Source organism: Papio anubis, chromosome 1 (assembly GCF_008728515.1).
Source record: "Papio anubis isolate 15944 chromosome 1, Panubis1.0, whole genome shotgun sequence".
NCBI classification, from domain to species: domain Eukaryota; kingdom Metazoa; phylum Chordata; class Mammalia; order Primates; family Cercopithecidae; genus Papio; species Papio anubis.
This window is the reverse complement of record NC_044976.1, coordinates 165345383-165366263: the sequence shown is the minus strand read 5'-3', so window position 1 is coordinate 165366263 and position 20881 is coordinate 165345383. Positions and strand designations below refer to the sequence as shown.

The 20881-nt window shown below is 33.3% G+C and overlaps 1 protein-coding gene across 5 annotated transcripts in view; it reads right to left on the bottom strand.

Annotated features, from left to right (window-relative positions):
* KCNT2 (potassium sodium-activated channel subfamily T member 2) overlaps positions 1–20881 on the bottom strand; it is a 411763-nt gene that overhangs the window by 291024 nt on the left and 99858 nt on the right. For all 5 annotated transcript variants that reach the window (XM_009191034.4, XM_009191039.4, XM_009191043.4 and 2 more), the window contains exons 2-3: positions 3327–3406; positions 944–1043 (exon numbers count right to left, since the gene is read on the bottom strand). In XM_009191034.4, coding sequence (XP_009189298.2) covers positions 944–1043; positions 3327–3406 — 180 coding nt within the window. The remainder of the gene's footprint in view (positions 1–943; positions 1044–3326; positions 3407–20881) is intronic.

Sequence of the window (20881 nt, the reverse complement as noted above, 5' to 3'; positions counted from 1 at the left end):
CTCACTTATTAATCTTTAACATTAAATAAATATAGACACCTTTAAATACATACAAACCTTTCAACAAATACAGAATCATTTTACTACCTAAACAAGCTGAGGGGTAACCAATTCATTTAGATGCAGATTCTGAGCTCACTTTCATTTTACTTTTATCTTTCCTTTTTTTAATTTTCTTAAGGCAGACTTGTGCATGAAGAAATAATTGTACAGATGTTAGTCATCAAATTTAAGTTTTCAGCTTTGAAAATCATTGTATATTTAGTAGGCTGGACAAGGGTCCAGGATGATGATGAGATAAATATTATGCATACAATTACACACCAATACCTTTCCCTACTGTTTCCAGCAAAAGGCAGAACCTAAAAACAAAAATCCACAAATGACTAGAAATATAATTTAATAAGAGCAACACGATTATGAGCACAAAATAAGTCAAGTTAATACATCAGTGTCATTTAACTCAAATAAGATAAAGAACTGCACAGGTTAAAACTGAGTCTTAAGATAATTTTCCTTCCCAATATAAAATGGAGTGTTTCCATTGAAGGTTAATAACTACTTATTATTATGAAAATATAAAACTGGCATGCAGTAGAGTAAACCTTTTGGGAGTATCTGAAAATCAAGAACAGAAAGGCATTCGAGTCTTTAAAGAGACTCATTCATTTTAAAACAAAAACTACTTCATGTACTTTGGCTAGCAATAAAATTTTATGCCTAGCAGTCCAATATTAGCATCAAACAGAAAAATAATAAAAGATACCTACAAAGAACCTACAAGAATTATGAAGTGCCTGTAAATCAGATCAATTTTATTTATGACAAACACCTAAAATATCCTTTAAAATGAAGCTCTACACAACATGCTTTAAATTTAAAATGTGATACAACCCAAAAGAATCAAAATAATATTGCTGAAGGTCAGGAAAAGGTACCTTACCATTCATTTCCTTGTGAAGGGTTTTCTAGTAGTACTCGGATTATGTATAATAAGCAGCTTAGTAATTTGAGAGAAAAATTGAACAGGCGAATCCTTAGACCTTTAAACAAACAATAAAAGTTTTATTTTCATTTGAACTTAGTTCACAAAAGACTAAAAAGAATTGTCAAAAATATCAACTTTAAATACAACACTTAAATTGTATTTAGAAGCTACACTACTATAATTATCTAAACTCTCTGAAGTTCTTGGTGGCTGAATTTTAATTACCTGAATATTGAGACAAAAAGTGAGTTTGACAGAATACTTGAACTGCAAATGAGAGTGCATATTTTATACCAAGACTAAATCTAGATTTGAACATTCAGAAACCACAAAATGTATGTGCAATCAAGGTTGATTAAAGTATGTTTATAAGTTTAAGTATTTTATATATCCATAAATTTTGGGATAAAGTTTAACTGGCTAGAAAATCTAGCTGCTTACAAATTCACAAGCCAAGTTATAAAACTTATACCTTCACAGAATCTTGTAGATGTGATTATAAAGAAATTAATTATATTTGTATAGTTCTATGTTGTATATTTAATATTAACTATATAATTATAATACATACCAATTATATAATTATATGTTATTTATTCATTATATAATAATATATATTAAATAAGTATAGAGAAATCTGAATAGCATACACTGAGAAATACACACACAATCTCTCCATCTCTCTCACACACACATACATTTAAAGTTCAATAAATTAAATTCTATTTTTAACTATTTAAAATACCCATGAAATCTTAAACTTTTGTGGGAATTAAAACTGCCATGGATGTATCTTCTAAACTGTGTAAGTCACAATTATGCAGCCTGTAATATTCAATGATGATGAAGAAGAGTATTTAAGATTAAGCAAAATACATGCATAAAGTCTGATTAATATGAGCATTATCTTTCCTGTAATTACCTGTGATATCTGATTCATGCATTATGAGTAAAATTTTGATGAAGACTTCCTTATAATTATTACTTAATAAAATCTAGAAATGAAATGTCACTTCTTTTGTCCTGCTCTGCCATTGTGAGTGTACTTGCGGTAACATTTCTTACCAGTTAAAAGGTCAATGCTTATCAATTGTGAAATTTTTCCTAGGTTTTCCAATTAAAATGTTGAATACATTTTATGGATTCACTTCCTTATAAAATCTTTCAAATTATTAATGAAATTGTGCTGGTTTTATAGAAATGGGCCTCCTCATAACTGCTTAGTTGCAGTTGACTATGGGTGAAGGATTCAAACAATGCATCCACCTTTTTTGGCCTGGAAAGACAGGACTCTTAGTGCTGAAATAAGGGAAACTATTCAGATGATGTGACCCCTTTAGGTAATATCTATTTATGGGGCTTCCTTGGATATTCTGAACAATCATGTTAGAAAAGCGTTAGTTACTAACAGTCTCAACCTTGAGGCCAGTCTGTCATTAAGACTATCTGAGCAGTATGACTTAAATATTGAAATATTCTCCATCATCAGTATTTGGATAGCTTCCCACAAGTCAAGCTTCTCTCTTTGAATCCTACCTACAGAGGCACAACTTAATTTTGACAGGATTTCGCGGTCAAATTCACAGAGCTTAACGTCTACACCGACTAATGCAGGCCTTTCCATTCCTTGTGATATTTTAAGCAATGACCATGAAAAAAATTGCATATTGACTTATTACATATGACTTTTTAAACATATATGGCATTTTGGGAAGCAACAAGTATCAGAGGCACTCCTAACATTGAATAGGCTCAGGAGGACAGTGACTATGCCAATTTTGTATTCTTGAAGTTCTACTTTGTTACTTTCTTACATTTGTATGATGATAAGAATCATTGGGATGTTAAACTCTGAGATCTACCCTACACTTCCTGGCTCAAAATCTCCAGGCTAAGAAAGATAGGAATCTGTGTATTTCAGTGCAATCTAGATGTTTCTTATTATTTGGAATGATTAGGAAATATTAAACGTTCCCTTCCCTAAATCAGACAATTGTTTCCCATTGTGGTCTGCCAGAGCTTTTTGAAACTACAATATTTAGAGTTAAAATGGAGGGACCCTCATTTAAATTATTTTCCTCAATGTTTCTACTAATCCAGATAGTCTACTCAGAAGTCAACTTATTGACATGGAATTTGGAGAATTGAAGATGTTCAAGAGGCCTTAATATCACTATATGTAGTGTCCATATTTTTCTAAAACGTTACCACCTGCTAGAAAAAAATAACCAATTTTATTCCTGTATCTAAAAAGTATTTTGCAAAAGATTACACAGTTGAAATATTTTGAAGTAAATATATGTACGAACAGAGAGGGGGAATGAAATGAATAACTTACTTGATCTCTGGTTTTTTATGAAAAATAATTTTAGTCTTTCTTTAAATGTATTTTCATTCATATAGAATTCAACTTGGACTCTGCAAACAGAAAATAAAAGCATGTAAATGTATGTAAGCAATCATATATTTATTTTCATGAAGAGCAACAAATATAAATTGATCTGTAGTTCTCTAATTAACTTAAAGAATAATATATTTTTAAAATAAATTATTTGATTTAGTGCATTATATATTTTAGTAAATTCCCTGCCATGGAAAATGAGAACTGAGTCAAGTACTGATTTAGAGAGGAGCAGTTACTTTCTACTTTTAAAGATACAATCATTTTAAATATCATACACAGTCAATCCAATTATTTGTATTAATAAATGTAATGAGTGGTATGGATTATTCAAAACAGCAGTAATGCAAAAGTCTTTAATATGTGTCTTTGAAAGGGTTTTGAATAAGTGCTTTCCCCATTTTTTTCCCTGTGTAAGAATTAGCTGATGCTTGAAAAATTCAGTCTGGGCACCACCATGCCAGATGTACTTATTCAGAATTTTAAAAGACAGGGCCTAATAATCAGTTCCTTACTACATCTAGAGTTTATTTAGAACACCATACTCTATAACACTTTACCTTCTTACTTATGGATCAACCAAGAAGTAGTAGTGGCAAATAGAATTGTTAAAGTTACCACAGAGATTATAAAGCAAACAACTAAATTAATAGAGTGCATATTATATACTTGATCCACTATGCAAAAATATCAACAGTCTAAAATAATAACATTACTTTAATAAATACAATAAATACTCTAAATTCTAGCAGTCTTCCTTTGGTAAGGCATAATTAATACTTTCAAAATACTAAGTGAAAAGAGAAATCTTGTTCAGTGCAAGGTAACTTATAAATAATACTCAATTTCCTTAATCAGTCTCAAATATATTTATTATGAGTTAGAATTTCAAAAACAGCTAAGAATGGATTTTAATGTTTACACAAAAAACAAATATTTAATTTCATTTTTCCTAATATGGTAACATTTTGAAATTGTAATTCATGTAAGCCAGATAAGGTTTGGGGGTCATTTTTAGGGGGTGAGATTTTTGGTTTTGTTTTTTGCAAGAGTAGATACCTTAGAGAAAACTAGCAGAAAAGAAAACAACTGACATTACAAAGCTACTCATGCATTTGAGAAATATTTCACTATTATATTATCCTATAAACTCTCTATTACTCTGCTTATTCAAGGAAAACCATGAATAGTTTAAAAGTAGTTTCTTGTGTTACAAAAGCAACAGGGCATTTAAAAAAATTATTATACTTTAAGTTCCAGGATACATGTGCAGGACGTGCAGGTTTGTTACACAGGTACACACGTGCCATGTGTACGGTTTGCTGCATCCATCGACCCGTCATCTACATTAGGTATTTCTCGTAATGCTATCCCTTCCCCAGGCTCCAGTTGTGTGATGTTCCCCTCAACAGGGCATTTTTAAAATTAATTACCAATCAAGTTGTATGTGTTGTGTCTTCTAAAATACTTGAATGTTCTTTTATATCTTCTCTCTAAAGAATACATTTCTATTTTTATTTCCTTGTTATCATATTCTCACTTACTTTGTTTTTTCTTCTTCACCTTATACATTAAATAAAATTGTTTTAAAGTAAGCAAGATTCTCTTTAGTCGATAACTTCTCCAGATTAGAAGTTGAAGAAGAACTTCTAAAGAAGCCACTAAAATGGCAATGATATCTTTTAGCAGAACATTTCCATCTACAAATCTACATACATATACATGCTACAAAAGCCCATGCACACATATACAGAAACAAAACTTCATCGGTGTCTTGAAAATGCATTATTGGATCTGTTTCCCTTGTTTATCAAATGAAAAGTCAGTTCATTTTAAATACAGTAACTGTAAATAGTGAGATAAAGCTAAATTAGTTGAAATTTGTTATGGCTACATAAGCAAATTTGAGAGGACATACAGCTATTACACAAATAATTCAGCAAAGGCCATGCAGATTTGCTTCCTAGAATTACCAAATTTATAAGAATGATTCCATTTTCAGATACTATTGGAGTTCAGTACTGGGTATGTAATAGAGGAGCCATTTTTGTTGTTGTTTTTTTTTTTTTTTTTTTTTTTGAGATGGAGTCTTGCTCTGTTGCCCAGGTTGGAGTACAGTGACGCAATCTCGGCTCACTGCAAGCTCTGCCTCCCGGGTTCACGCCATTCTCCTGCCTCAGCCTCCCGAGTAGCTGGGACTACAGGCACCCGCCACCATGCCTGGCTAATTTTTTATTTTTATTTTTGTATTTTTAGTAGAGACGGGGTTTCACCGTGTTAGTCGGGATGGTCTTGATCTCCTGACCTCATGATCCGCCTGCCTCAGTCTCCCAAAGTGCTGGGATTACAGGCAGAGAGGAGCATTTTTTAACTAAAATGAGGTCATCTACAACCTTAACTAAAATAATGAGGAATCTGGAAAACATATCACATGTGGAAAGGTTGAAGAAACTAGAAAGAATTCATAATTATGAAGAGTTAGGAGTCACAGTTGTCTTTAAATATTTCAGTGACCAACATTATTAAAATGGAATGACACATAATGTGATTCTCTATTAAATAGAACTAATAATAGATGAATACACAAATTATGAATGAGAATTATCCAACTTTGCAATGGCCATCAGTGTGGAGAGCTCTCCAATACCTATAAATGTGCCAAAGGCTGGACAACAGCTTGCAAGCCACTGGCTTTCTCTTTCCTGAGAGCAAAGGCAATTTTGCATGGTGTGAAGTCTCTCATTAAATAATTTCCTAATCCCAATCTAATTATCAAATTATGTGAAGTAAAACTCTTAATGAGTCTGGCGATCTGAGTGAATATAATCATTGAGAAACATGGATTATATTAAAACACGAAATTATACAACTTTTTTTAAAGCCAAAAGGCAAGCAAAATGTTTTTTGATACATGACTTATTTTGGGCACACAAAAAAATGTCCTTTAGGCTTACTGGTTATGGTATAAAGTAGAGCTTTTAAAAAAAAAATTGATTTAATGTATTAAATTGCTCTTTCCAGCAGCAAGGCATGTTAGTGACAGCATATACTTTTGAGACCTTCCTCAGCACCAAACAGTTTTTTAGCACCCAGATATTTAGTTCAGAGTTTAGTGTTTACCCTTCCCAGTGTTTTTCAGGATTTTAACTGGTTTTAAATATAATCTCACTGCTTCCTTTTTCAAGTTTAAACACTGTTTCATCTCCTCCCTCCATTCCTTCCTCCCTCCTTTCCTTCCTTTAATCTTGCCTCCCTCTCTTCCTTCTTTTCTTCTGACCTCCCTACCTCCATCTAACTTTATCTGAATTTACTTACATCTAGTAGACTCTGTTAGTGTACTCTTTAGTGTACTCTTCTTACACTAAGTTAGTGTACTCTTTCTGGACCTTCCCCAGAACCATAGAGTTTTGAATTAGGGCAAATCTGCTCTCATCAGTTTTTTAGATGTCATTTTTGTCAAAGGCTTATACAAAAGCTAAAATTTAAGGTAATTTTGTAACATTTATTCAAATACAATAATAACAATTGTATTTGATTTTAAAAGATACTGGAATTCCAATCATTGCTAGGTGGTATCTTCTATTGAAATATGTTCTCCCTATTTAATAGTTATTTTTATGTTGATCAACAACATTTTATTTGGGTAGATCTTACATATTCTTTGTGACACTTATTCCTGGCTATTTGATAATTTTAGTTACTTTTTAAAACTGTTTTGTTCCAATCTTTTAACTTTTTGGTTTTGATATTGGAAATGGCTACCTTGTTGATCTCTTTTACATGTGATTTTTTTCACATTTATTACTTGGGTTTGCTAGACAGACAGTCATGGATATGTTCTTTAAGACCTCACTTAATGTCATCCATAGCTTCTTTGTGACTTTAAGAGAAATGATAGATAACAAATCCAATTTTACCATCGACTAACTGATGTAAACAACAGTTAAGTTTCTACTGGACACAAAAATGTCACCAAACTTCTAAATAAAGACCCAAATACTTTTTATATTAAAGGTTGAAATAAATGTGAACTATACATACATTCAAGAAAGATTAATGAAAACAAGCAAGGTTATTTACCCACTTGTTCCAGTTCAGGGTGGTAGGTGGCCAGAGCCCATCCTAGCAGCTCAAGGAGCCAGACAGGACGCCATCTGGACAAGACATCATCACATTGCAAGACACACTCAAACATCAACACTCATGCTAGGATCATTTAGACACACTAATTCACCTAACTTGCATATGTTTGGCACATGGGAGGAAACTGCAGTAACTGAAGAAAACCCACGCAGACATGGACAGAATGTGCAAACTCCACACAGACAGTCACCACCCCAACCAGGAATAGATTTTTCTCTCAACAATGTTATAACAAAACAATGTTGAATGAAATGGCATTATTTGAGGAACTACTGTATTTATAGTTCATTGTTTATGCCTTACTATATTGACTAGCACTTTTGGGGAAAAAGAAAGTCAAATAATTGTGGTGTTCCTTTCTTATAAGAGGATACCTCTAGTGTTTTGGCAGTAATTAATTACCCTTGACCCTTTGTATCCATTAAGTTCCACATCCATGTATTCAACCAGTTGAGGATAGGAAATATTTGGGAAAAACCAAGAACAACATCTGTACTGAACATGTACAGACTTGTTTTTCTTGTCATTATTCGCTAGGCAATAGAGTATAACAACTATTTACATAACTTTTATATTTTATTCAGTATTTAGTACTACTTAGGTACTACTAAGTGCTATTTCCCCCCCCTAATTTTCCTAATGATACAGACTTGTTTTTCGTGTCATTATTCCTTATGCAATACAGTATAGCAACTATATACAGGTATTATAAGTAAGCTAGAGATAATTTAAATTTTACCGGAGGATGTGCATAGATTATTATGCAAATCTTATGCTATTTTATATGAGGTACTTAAGCACTGTGGATTTTTGTATTCACAGAAGTCTTGGAACCAATCCCCATGATTACTGAGGAACAATTGTATTTTGTTGAACTTGGGATTGCTTAAATATTTACACTTTACTAAAAATTATATCAGTAATGGATGGGTATTGATTGTTATAAAAAACCTGTATTGAATCTATCAAGTTAATAGTATATTGTTGCTTTTCTTTTCATGTACTGATTTGATGAATTATTTCAACAGCTTTTCTATGATGCAATTGTTTTTGTCTATCCTGGAATAAGTTGTTTTTGTGATGGTAAACTATTCAGGTAATTTGCTGCTGGATTCATTTTCCTATACTTTTTCAGCAGTTTTTCTTCTAAAGTCATAATGGTGTGATGTCTGTTTTAGATTATTCTAGTATCTTCTAATATGAATTGAAAAACTCCAGATTTTTCTATAGTCTGAAACAATTTAGATACTGCAGAGATCTTTTTTGCAACTGTCATCATTTTTTCCTAATGATATCAACTACCTTAATGTTGATTTTAATTTGATACTTTTTTTTCATTTTCCTTTCATTATTTTGTTCTGGTACTTGAATTCAATGTAAAATTCCCCAGGAGTCTTGTTACAGTGCAATTTCCCTGATTCACTCTTAAAATTCTTCTTTAGTAAATTTAAAGTAGGTCTCATCATTTTAATAACTAGAAAAATAATTCTGATCCAAGCTGTCAATGCACCATTCTTTCCGAAACACTAGTTTGCTTTTTTCTAGTGCTAATGCCTTGACACCTATTTAGGATGTCAAACTTTTGTGGATAGTCTTTTAAATCTTATAGTAGATATAGATCATTATCAGAGGAAGGTTCTTCCTCTGTATCTACTTGGTACTTGCTATTTCCCTCCTCTTTCTGATTCTGCAATATTGGTCATGGAGTCATATATGAGATTTTTATTACTGTACTCATCTCAAACAAGGGATTTTCTGCCTCGACCTTCTGGTCTCAGCAGGCAGATTCAATGGATGCACAGAAGTCCTGTTCTCTATTTATTTGATGTTCGTTGTCCTTTGGAAAATGTACATCTGAATGGTGAGTTAATACACATAGCTCCCAGTACAACTATCATGTCTAAGAACTTTTCACCTGGAGTTATTTCTGTGCTTCTAGATTGTGGCATCCCGTTAATTCCAGGTTTGGTGATCTGACTTTGATCAGTAAAGAGAAAGTATACTGCCAAGGTTCCCTCACTCTGTTTTTACTACTAACAAAAATAAAAATTATACCTTTCCAAATGTACCACATTATTCTAAGTTTAATCCTATTTTCTCTAAGGTCATTGTGATGGGATGAATTATGTCCCCCTAAAAAAAAAAAAAAGTCCTAGCTCTCACGACTTCAGAATTCGAACTTATTTGGGAATGAGGTCATTGCAGACATAGTTAGTTAAATTAATACAAGAGTATACTATAATAGGATGAACACTAAATCAAATATGACAGATGTCTTTATAAGAAAAGAAAAACTTTCACACAGACACATATACAGAAGGAAGATGTTCATATGAAGACAAAGGCAGAGATTGAGTTATACTTTCAAAACTCAAGGAACACCTGGGACTACTAGAACCTAGAAAAGGCAAGGAAAGATCCTCTCCTAGAGCCTTAGTAAAGAGCATGACCCTGCCTACACCCTATGTTCAAATTTCTGGTCTCCATTACTGTCAGTCAATCGACTTCTGTTGTTTTCAAGCACTAAGTTTGTGGTGCTTCATTGTGGCAATCCGAATACAGTCATTTTCTATAATGGTGACAGTACCAGTTCTCAGTCACACCATGTTAATTCATTAGAATGTAAACTCCATGAGGGCAAGGGCCATATTGAGTTTTGTCCATGCTTATATCATTTGCATCCCACATATTAGTTAGGACCTATTGGACATTAAAGATTTAGAGATAAATTCCTGAATGAAGGTATAGTGTGGTAGCCAATTTTTTCTTTGTTACAAACCATGAGGACTCTGAACCAATAGTATGGTGGGAGAGATAAAATCGTCTTACTTTTTTTTTTTTTTTTTGAAAGAGTCTCACTCTGTTGCCCAGGCTGGAGTGCAGTGGTGCAATCTCTGCTCACTTCTAGCTCCACCTCCTAGGTTCATGCCATCCTCCTGCCTTAGCCTCCTGAGTAGCTGGGACTACAGGAGGCGTGTAATTTGTTTTTTTTTTTTTTTTTTTTTTTAGTAGAGATGGGGTTTTACCATGTTAGCCAGGATGGTCTCGATCTCCTGACCTTGTGATCCATCCACCTCGGCCTCCCAAAGTGCTGGGATTACAGGTGTGAGCCACCGCGCCCGGCCTCATCTTACTTTTCTTCCTTATAACATCTGATGTTGCAAAACTTGGGTTTATGGTGAGGTGAATCCTTGGGAACTCTTTCTTATTCCAACTTAATCTTCCTTATGATTAATGTCATTTCCCTACAGATTTTGTAAATAGCTTATGAATTTATATTTGTTTATTTATTTGTATCTTTAGCTGTCTATGATTTCAATAAATGTTTATAAAGTATAGTTATTAATTTATTTGATTTTTACTTGAGTAGTGTAGATATCAACTTTATAGAAAAAGAAACTTTGGGCCGGACGTGGTAGCTCACGCCTGTAATAACAGAACTTTGGGAGGCCGAGGCGGGTGGATCATCTGAGGTCAGGAGTTCTAGACCAGCCTGGCTAAAATGGTGAAACCCCATCTCTACTAAAAACATAAAAATTAGCTGGGTGTGGTGGTGCATGCCTGTAATCCCGGCTACTTGGGAGGCTGAGGCAGAAGAATCACTTGAACCTGGGAGGTGGAGATTTCAGTGAGCCGAGATTATACAACTGCACTCTAGCCTGGGTGATAGAGTGAGACTCCATGAAAAAAAAAAAAAAAAAAAAAAAAAAAAAAAGGTTGATTCACATAATTTTAGTGACTGGCCCAAATTCATACAGCTAGGATTAGGACAGAGTTGGAATATTGGTCTTTCTATTCTATTTTTGCTTCTTGCCTTCTTATGAAGTTGAGACTTTATTAGTAGTAGAATTCTAGAGCATTTGTAAAATATTATAAAAGAACATTGTAAACAACAGATCCACCCGTAAATACTGGGCTATACCCATAAATAGTGGGACATGTTTGTTAAGGTCTGCCCTGTGATTATTGACTCTAAACCAGACTCCCATCCATTTCCAAATATTCATACTTAATTTCTGATAACCAACAAATGAAAGTCTGTCAAACACAGCTAAACAAAAATAGACAAATAGAAATTAATTAAATGAAAATTCTTCTGTACATCAAAGGAAACAAACAGAGTAAACAGATAATATGCAGAATGCCAAAAAATATTTGCAAACTATGCATCCAACAAAGGGCTAATATCCAGAATCTACAAGGAGCTCAAACAACCCAGCGAGAAAAAAATATAAACTCTTTAAAAAGTGTGGAAAGGATATGAACAGACATTTTTAAAAAGAAGGCATACAAACGTATGCAGCCACAAACATATGCCACCATGCTCAACAATGCTAATCATCAGAGAAGTGCAAATTAAAGTCACAATGAGATCCCACCTTACACCAGTATGAATGGGTACTATAAAAAGTCAAAAAACAACAGACATTGGAAAGTTTGCAGAGAAAAGGGGGCGCAACACCACTGGCAGGAATGTAAGTTAGTACAATCTCTGTGGTAAGCAGTATGGAGATTTTGCGAAGAACTGAAAATCAAACTACCATCCAATCCAGCAATCCAATTCCTGGGTGTGTACCCAAAGGGAAAGAAGTCATTCATTATATCAAAAAGATACAAATACTTGTATGTTTATTGCAGCACTACTACCAATAGCAAAGCAGTCTAAGTGTCCACTTAATGGATGATTGGATAAAGAAAATGTGGGGTAGATATAGATACACACACAAACACACATACAAACACAATGGAATACTACTTGGGTATAAAAAAAAGGAATGAAGTAATATCTTTTTCAGCAACATGAATGGAACTGTAGGCCATTATTCTAAGCAAAATAACCTAGAAACAGAATGTCAAATATTGCATATCCTCACTTATAACTGGGAGCTAAACAATAGGTACACATGGACACACAGAATGAAAAACCAGAAATCGAAGACTTTGAAAGGTGGGAAGGTGGGATGGAGGTAAGGGCTGAAAAATTATCTAACGGGTACAATGTTCACTATTCAGATGACGGGTACACAAAAAGGCCAGATTTCACCACTACACAATATACCCATGCAAGAAAACTGCACTTGTTCCCCCTAAATCTATAAAAATTAAAATAAAAATGAAGGCTTGTAAAAAATAAATAAGTAAGCCTCCTATCTATTTTTCATTTTAAAAAGATAGTTTTGGGCCAGGCGTGGTGGCTCACTCTTGTAATGCCAGCACTTTGGGAGGCCGAGGCGAGCACATTGTCTGAGCTCAGGAGTTTGAGACCAGCCTGGGCAACACGGTGAAACCTTGTCTCTACTAAAATACAAAAAACTAGCCGGGCATAGTGGTGGGTGCCTGTAGTCCCAGACTCAGGAATCTGAGGCAGGAGAATTGCTTGAACCCTGGAGGCGGAGGTTGCAGTGAGTTTAGATTGCACCACTGCACTCCAGCCCAGGTAACAGAATGAGACTCCATCTCAAAAAAAAAAAAAAAAAAAAAGATAGTTCATGCTCAAGTGCTTTCAATGAGTTTCTACCTGGTTTCCAAACTCTGCTCTATGTACACAGAGAAATGCAATTTAAATGTTGTTCAATTTTCCCTAAGATATTTCCCAACTTCTTTTTGCCGTCCAATTATTTTCATAATTACTCAAGCCTAACATACTCAACACATATAGTCAGTAACATCTTATAAGGAAGGAAAGATTAATTTTGATGATATTTAGTAGCATTGTCTGCATTTTTAAAGTACAATTCAAAATAATATCAGTTTGGAAAGGGAACTCAGCTACACACACACACAGAGACACACATGTATATGCACATATATGCATGTGTTTATATATGTTACATATACATATGCAATGTCATGTGGTGTAATGGTAATGAGGAAATAAAATGGGATAAATAACAACTATCAATTTCTTTTATTAGAAATATTATCGATAGCCCCTCAATAACTGCATTGACTCTCCTTATCAGCCCTTAATAATCACAACTTGCAGGTAACTGGAAATAGTCTTGTGGTTTCCATGGTAAAACACATTACGAAATCAGCCAAGAGTACTTTTCTATTAAAGCACTCTTTAAATGCAAAAAAGTATTCTCTTTTCAGTTAGAAAACTCACATCCTTATGTTCAATGTTCATTTGCTGGGTCAACTCTCTGTACTTCCCCATTTTATTTAAAATAATTAAATCCAAGCAACCCCAATTTGATTTAAATCTAAGCATGGAAAGCAAAAGATAAAGAAATTCAGAATAATTATAAAGGTATATTCTGTCATTCTTAAATTGCAAAGACATTCCATCTCTTCATGTCCCCTGCCCATCTGTATGAGGTGGGCAGGCCTGAGCCAAGCCATTAAAAAGAGAAAAGAAAAGAAAGAAGAAAAAAAAAGCAAAGAATGAAAGGTTTATTCATTTTTATTCTATTAAGTGTATAATAAAGAGCAGGAAAAATATACAGAATTTAGGCTTGTAATAAATTATGTTTGGTAAGGATTACACATCCTTACCACCTCAGAAAAGGAAAAAAAGAAAAAAAAAAAAAGAGCAGATGCTCCTAAATTATTTCGAAGTTTATCTTCTTACCCCACCTCCACTCCTCCCCATTATTTATGAACACACAAAAGGCCCCAAAGGTAATATATATACATACATAAGTACATATACATATGTAAACAAGCACACGCATATGTATGATTACATACATTATAGATATATAAAGCTGTTAATCACGAAACTACTTAAAAGCTTATAATATGACTACAGGCACCCACAACCCCACAATAAACCTAATAGCTTTCCAATCAACTCTTCATAACTACACCACATAAACCCTCTTCTCCTTTTCTCGATACATAAGAGTATAGAAAATACCATGTAATCTCTAACTCAAAAGGGAATATTTCACTAGTCACTGTAAAATCTTGAAGGAAAATATAAAGATGATCTGACAGTCTAGGATTACCAGGAATGGCACAGTTAAATAATATAGCAAAGTCCAATATGAGCAGAAATACATATATTTGTGGAGAGGGAGCCAATAGGTCTCAAAGAGTCTGGCTACGTTCAACCAATGAGAGCTATCTGTATGAAACTGGAAATTACATGAACACACTAATATGCAGTGAAGGAAGCACTTTCTTTTTTTTTTTTAACTTAACACTTCCCACCAAAAACACACAATTTTACATCAACCCTCCAAATTGTCTCTTCCATTTTGCACTTAACTCGGAGAAGTCACAATTCAGTAATGGGCACAGCTCACTGGAACACATATATGTCTTTAGGATTTCTCTTAGTATGTAGTGCGCTCGCTTAAGTTAAAGTAACACCTACAACGTTTAATAGGCAAATTGTAGTAGGTGGAATACATGTAAAGTCAAAGTGACAAAATTTGAAGGAAGAAGGGAAAACAGTCACAAATATAATTTCACTTAATAAAAATGAAATATAAATGGGTTTTCTGGGGAAAATATGTTTTCCACAACATTTGTATGTTAATTAGTTTATTCTGTAGTATAGTGTAAGAGCTAAAGAAGATGAGCACGAGCTTTGGATATGCATTTGATTACCAGGTCTGATAACTATTATTCTCTGTAAAATGCAGATATTACTTCCATGTAACAGGATTGCTATAGAAATTTAAAAATCATAGCATATATGTGAAACATACAACAGGGCAATGACAACTCATAACTTTTATAGTGTGTTGATAATACAAAACGTTCCTAAAATAAAGGTATAATTGGAAAAACAAAAACTGGTTCATCTATTTCAATTTGACATGTTTGGTTCCTACAATAATCATTTACTTGGGAAAAATAAGCATATAATACAATAAAGAACTTCATTATTTACTTCAGAAAATGCCTACAGATCAATTTATTGGAGATAATAAATAATCTGCTCACCTGCACAAACAGATCACTTATCAAACAGTAGCTTACTCATTAAGACTTCCTTCAAAGCCCTCACTTTGTCAAGAACTTTTACCATTCTAAATCAGTTTTCCACCTTGAAAGATTCCCCCTAATACCACAAGAGCCTTGATCCTAACGCCTGATAAATAACTCAATTATAGCATCACTCTCCTGAAATACTGTTAAAGCTTACTCACTAAGTGAAGTGAGTTTGAGCAAACATAATTTAATTCATTAATGAGCTTTCTAGTGACATTTCAATTATTTGTTGTTTACGGTATAAAGGGAGCTTTCCTACACCTGCTGTTCCATAATGTAATTATTTTTAGTCAAAGTAGATGAGGCCTATGTCATCATTTTTAATGACTTTATGTCATTTCTCCATAATAATATTCACCATTTAATCACAAATCCCCTGCTAAAGGATCTTTAAGTTTTATTTGGTCTCATAAATAATGATTAAAACATCTATATTTTATAAAAAAAAGAATGAGTAAATAATAAATTTATTTTCTATAATTTTATTAAATAATATGAAATCTAAATGTTATTTTTAAATACATGCATATGTCAAAGAAGATAGCAGTAATCTAAAACTCTGGTGATCATATTCTGCCAATTTTAAATAAGACTCTTTGATGAAACCATCTCAATACAACTTCCCTAAACTATCTGAGAAGTTGATTACAATATAGTTAAAATTTGGAAATGTTATACTCAAGAAAAATTCACTGTCAGTTCTATCAGAAAAATTATCCAGAACTTGAAAGTAGATGAAGGCAATTACTAGATGCTCTTTCAATGCAGTGCTGGACGTGGTTTTCTATTTTCTGTGATACTGTACAAATGTGAAGGAAAAGACATTAATGTATGGAGTTTTGTCTAATAGGCATCCAAAGAATTTCTGCCTAATCAAAAAAGATAATTTCGAAGGTTACTCTTTATGGGCCTGTAGAACTAGGAGTTGGTGTGGGATGGCAACTGTATTTGTGGAAGCACAGGTGGAGGGGTAACTCAGCAATCTTATTCTATCATTGCCTAGAATTACTTAGCTTAACAAAAGCTCCTGGACCCGTTTTAATGCATTACTATTACCTTCATTAACTAATGAGGTATATAAAATTTCTGACATGTTCTCACTTTATATTTATATAAAGGATATGTTTTTAATCATATGAAAAAATGCTATAACAACCCCTCCTCAAATTAATAAGAATTTCTTACTAATGGCCAATAAAATTTAAGATGATGTAACTGCTTTGGAAAATAAATGTTATTTATTATCTTATAAAATAATCTATAGATTCCATAAGCTTCCAATCAAAACCACATAGACTATTTTGTGGAACTTGATAATCTGATTCTGTAATGAGTAAAAGATCAAACTATACTGGATGTTTGAGGAGAAGAATAAAGAGTAGAGATTTTCTCTACTTGATATTAAGACTTTTAATATGGCACATGTATACATATGTAACAAACCTGCACGTTGTGCACATGTACCCTAGAACTTAAAGTATAATTTAAAAAATAAATAAATAAAAATGGTGGTGCAGTAATTAGGGCATTCCGGAAGTAGTACAGAGAAGGATACATTGATTCATGAAATTTAAAAAGATTCAATAAATTGACTCATGCATATAATAAGTATTAATACATAACAGAGGTGGTATGGCTGAACAGTAGTAAAAAACAAGAAGCATTAAATAAATGATTCTTTTTAAATGGTTCCCTATGTGGCAAAAAATAACAGTAAAGAAACAAACAGAAAAGAAGTTGGATCTCTATCTCACAGTATATAGATATAGATTAAATCACCTCCTGAAACATTAAAAGACATTTTAACCTTTTATGAAAAAATAATGGTTAATATTTTTGAACTTTGAATAGTGAAAGTGTACTTTAGAAACAAAACAAAAACAGAAACAGAAAATATGTATAAAATTTCTGCTCTAGGAAGAGTGTAAACCAAGAAATAACTTCACTAATGGGTTCAGAAAATTATATAAGCTCAAATTTATAAAAGACATTAATTATTTACAACCTTAAAGTAAAATAAGTTCATAACTGGGAGAAGATGTTTGAATAAAATATCTGGTAAAGATTTAAAATTAAGAATAAAGAATTATTAATAAATAACTAAGAACAAACATGTAACCAAAAGACGCCAACTAGCATGTCACAGAAGAATAATATTGGCTAATAAACTTAGTGAGAAATGTTAAACCTCATTAGCACTCAGGAAATATACATAAGACTATAGTGAGGTAACATTTTATATCCATTTAATTGCAAAAATCAAAAAATGTAATTAAGACAAATGTTGCACAATGTGAATCAAAGGTTTTCTTATTATCAGTGGAGTCAGTGCAATCATTTTGGTAAACAGTGTGGCATTATCTAGTCAAATATTTATGTATTTACAACCTAACAACTCCATGCCTAGATAAATGCATTAGATAAACTTAAACACATGCACTGAGATGCATGTATGAGAAGATTCAAAGGACCTGGTGTGGTTGCTAACGCCTGTAATCCCAGCACTTTGGGAGTCTGACGCAGGTGGAACTGAGGTCAGCAGTTCGAGACCAGCCTGCCCAACATGGTGAAACCCTATGTCTACTAAAAATACAAAAATTAGCTGGGTGTGGTGGCATGTGCCTGGAAACCTAGCTACTGGAGAGATCGACACAGGAGAATCACTTGAACCCAGGAGGCGCAAGTTGCAGTGAGCTGAGATTGCACCACTGCCCTCCAGCCGGAGCAAAAAAAAAAAAGTGAAACTCTGAAAAAAACAAAGAAAGAAAGAAAGAAGGTTCAAGGAAGCAGCTCATGTCATGAGAGCACATTTAAATACAAAACAGAGGAAACTTAAATATCCATTGACAGGGATAACTTGTGGCATATTTATATAATGGAAAATTACAGTAAAAGTTTGTAATTTATGATTACATGCAACAGTATCAATAAATCTTAGTTACATAATGTTGAATGAAAGATGGAAGTCTAAGACTATATGTAACATAGTGTTCACTTTTATAAAGTTCAAAAACATTTTAAAAATTAAACAATAACTTATTTACAGATGCATACACATCTGTTAAGCCATACTTTTTAAAGCAGAAAGAATGAAAAGCCAAAATCGGGATAGAAACTATCTCTGCGAGGAAGGCCAGAGAAGACAGTGCAGCATTCCAGAGTTATAGTTCAGTTATTTATAAGATATTGGTTCTTCGAGTGTCATAGTTGTCTGTATATGTTTAATAAGTTAATTAATAAAATAATGAAGTAATAAATGAATGAAATAAAGTCTATCCACATGACAATGATGCGGGTGTGCCACAAACTAAGAATCGCAACTAAATTAATTCTGAACTTCTGGAGATTAAAAGCAATTGTAAATGTATTGATTAAAAATGGGCAGGAGGATTCCGTGGGACTATCTGAGAAGAAATGTCCATATGCTACCAATAAGTAAATTAATCAAATATTTAGCACTAGTAGGCATTTGATAGGGAACCATATAGAATATGATGAATATGATTGGCAAGTTTGGGTAAGAAAATACGTGGAAGATATTTTCTTATTTAACAAATAGCAAATATAAAGAGAAAAATATGTAAATATATGTATATATAGCACACTCAGGGAAGTAAAAGAAATAAAAATAGCTGGAACAAAAGGAGCAAATCAGATAAATGCAAGATATGAATGTAGAAAGTTAAAAAGAAGCCCATGTAAGTTAAAAGAACTTGAATAGAAGCTAAGAACTATATTAATAAATTGTGAGAATAACTTATCAAGAGGAACTATTTACTAATAACCCCTGGGCACTATGCAGAGCACATAGCCATAATGCCTTGTTTAATCTCCACCTCCATTATATCGATTAGGGGACTGAGGCATTTGCCCAAAGTCATGCAAATCATAAACAATGGAACTGCTCGAGGCAGTCTAAGCCTGGAGCCCACACAATTAACCCTAACTTATATTATATACATCAAATTTACTTTATATTTGTTATTACATATTTTTCTGATTATAAACCATCTTTAGATTATAAAATGTATCACCATAGCTAAACAGACATTTTAGAAACTTTCTGGATAAAACTTATTCACACAATAAACAATGGCTAACAATTTAAGTTTCAACTAATTTAGTAGTTAAATATTATTTCCTAAGACTTTATCATGTGTTAAGTATCATATAAGTGGATGTGATAGACATGGAAATGTGGCACCCAGATTCTCCTTCATCAATAACAGCTGGATATTCTCCAGCTGCCAGCTGCTTCAATGTCTGCCTTAGCTGCAAACAGCCACCTCTCCCAGAACAGCCTACAACACAAAGTTTGTATCAGTGTCCACTTCTAGAGAATCCAACCAGAGGCATTAGCAATTACCTTTTATTAGATGCCTATTAATTTCATAGTAACTCTACCTGATGCAAAACCAAGCAACTAGTTATGATTAAACTGGCAAATATAAGAGGAAATTGCTTAGCCACAAAGAAAGTTTTAAAAGTAATTCAGGATTCTGCATCTGGCAATATGGTAGACCAGATGTCCCATGAAACTCTTCCCCCAACCCTGAAGGAAGCATCTAAAAATGTTGAATAAATTATTACACATAAACACACATACACACACACACACATACACACACACACACACTTTTTAAAACATGTATGACTTAGCCAAAAAGTAAGGAAAGTCCTTAGAAGCCAGAAAAGAAAATAAGAATCCAGAGAAATAAGCTATCACTGAAGCTACTGTTCACTCTGGTGTTATCTGTCAATTTTTGCTGATAAGGAATTTCTGTTTTGACAGGTCAGAAACATTTCAAAGACATCCCCTACAAAAAGCTCCACAGAAATTCCCCACAGAAATCTCCCACAAAACCAGGGTCCCTAAAGGCAACATCGTCAGTGCATGAACTAAGAAAAGTCTTTCTTACAGCAGAAATAGATGGTACAGGCACTTAGCTGTCTTGTCATCGTTCAGAGCAGTATGGAAGGGGAGACAGAGAGACATAATGAGACTTATAATATTAGTTTGCTAGGGCTGCTATAACAAAATAACATAGATTCTGGGTGGCTTAAAGATAAACTTATTTTCTCATTGTTCTGGAGGCCAGAAGTCCAAAATCAAGGTGCAGTAGGGCTGATTTTTCTTGAGGCACCTCTCCTTGTTTTGCAGATAACTGCTTACTCATTGTGCCCTCACATTATCTTTCCTCTGTGCATATCTACATGTGTTCAAAATTAACTCTTCTTATAAGAACACAAGTCCGATTGGAATAAGGCCCACCCTAACAATCTCATGTTAACATAATCACCTCTTTTAAGACCCTCTCTCTAAATACAGTCACATTCTGAGGTACTAGGGGCTAGTGTTTCAACATATAAATATCAGCGGGTGGAGAGAGACACAATTCAGG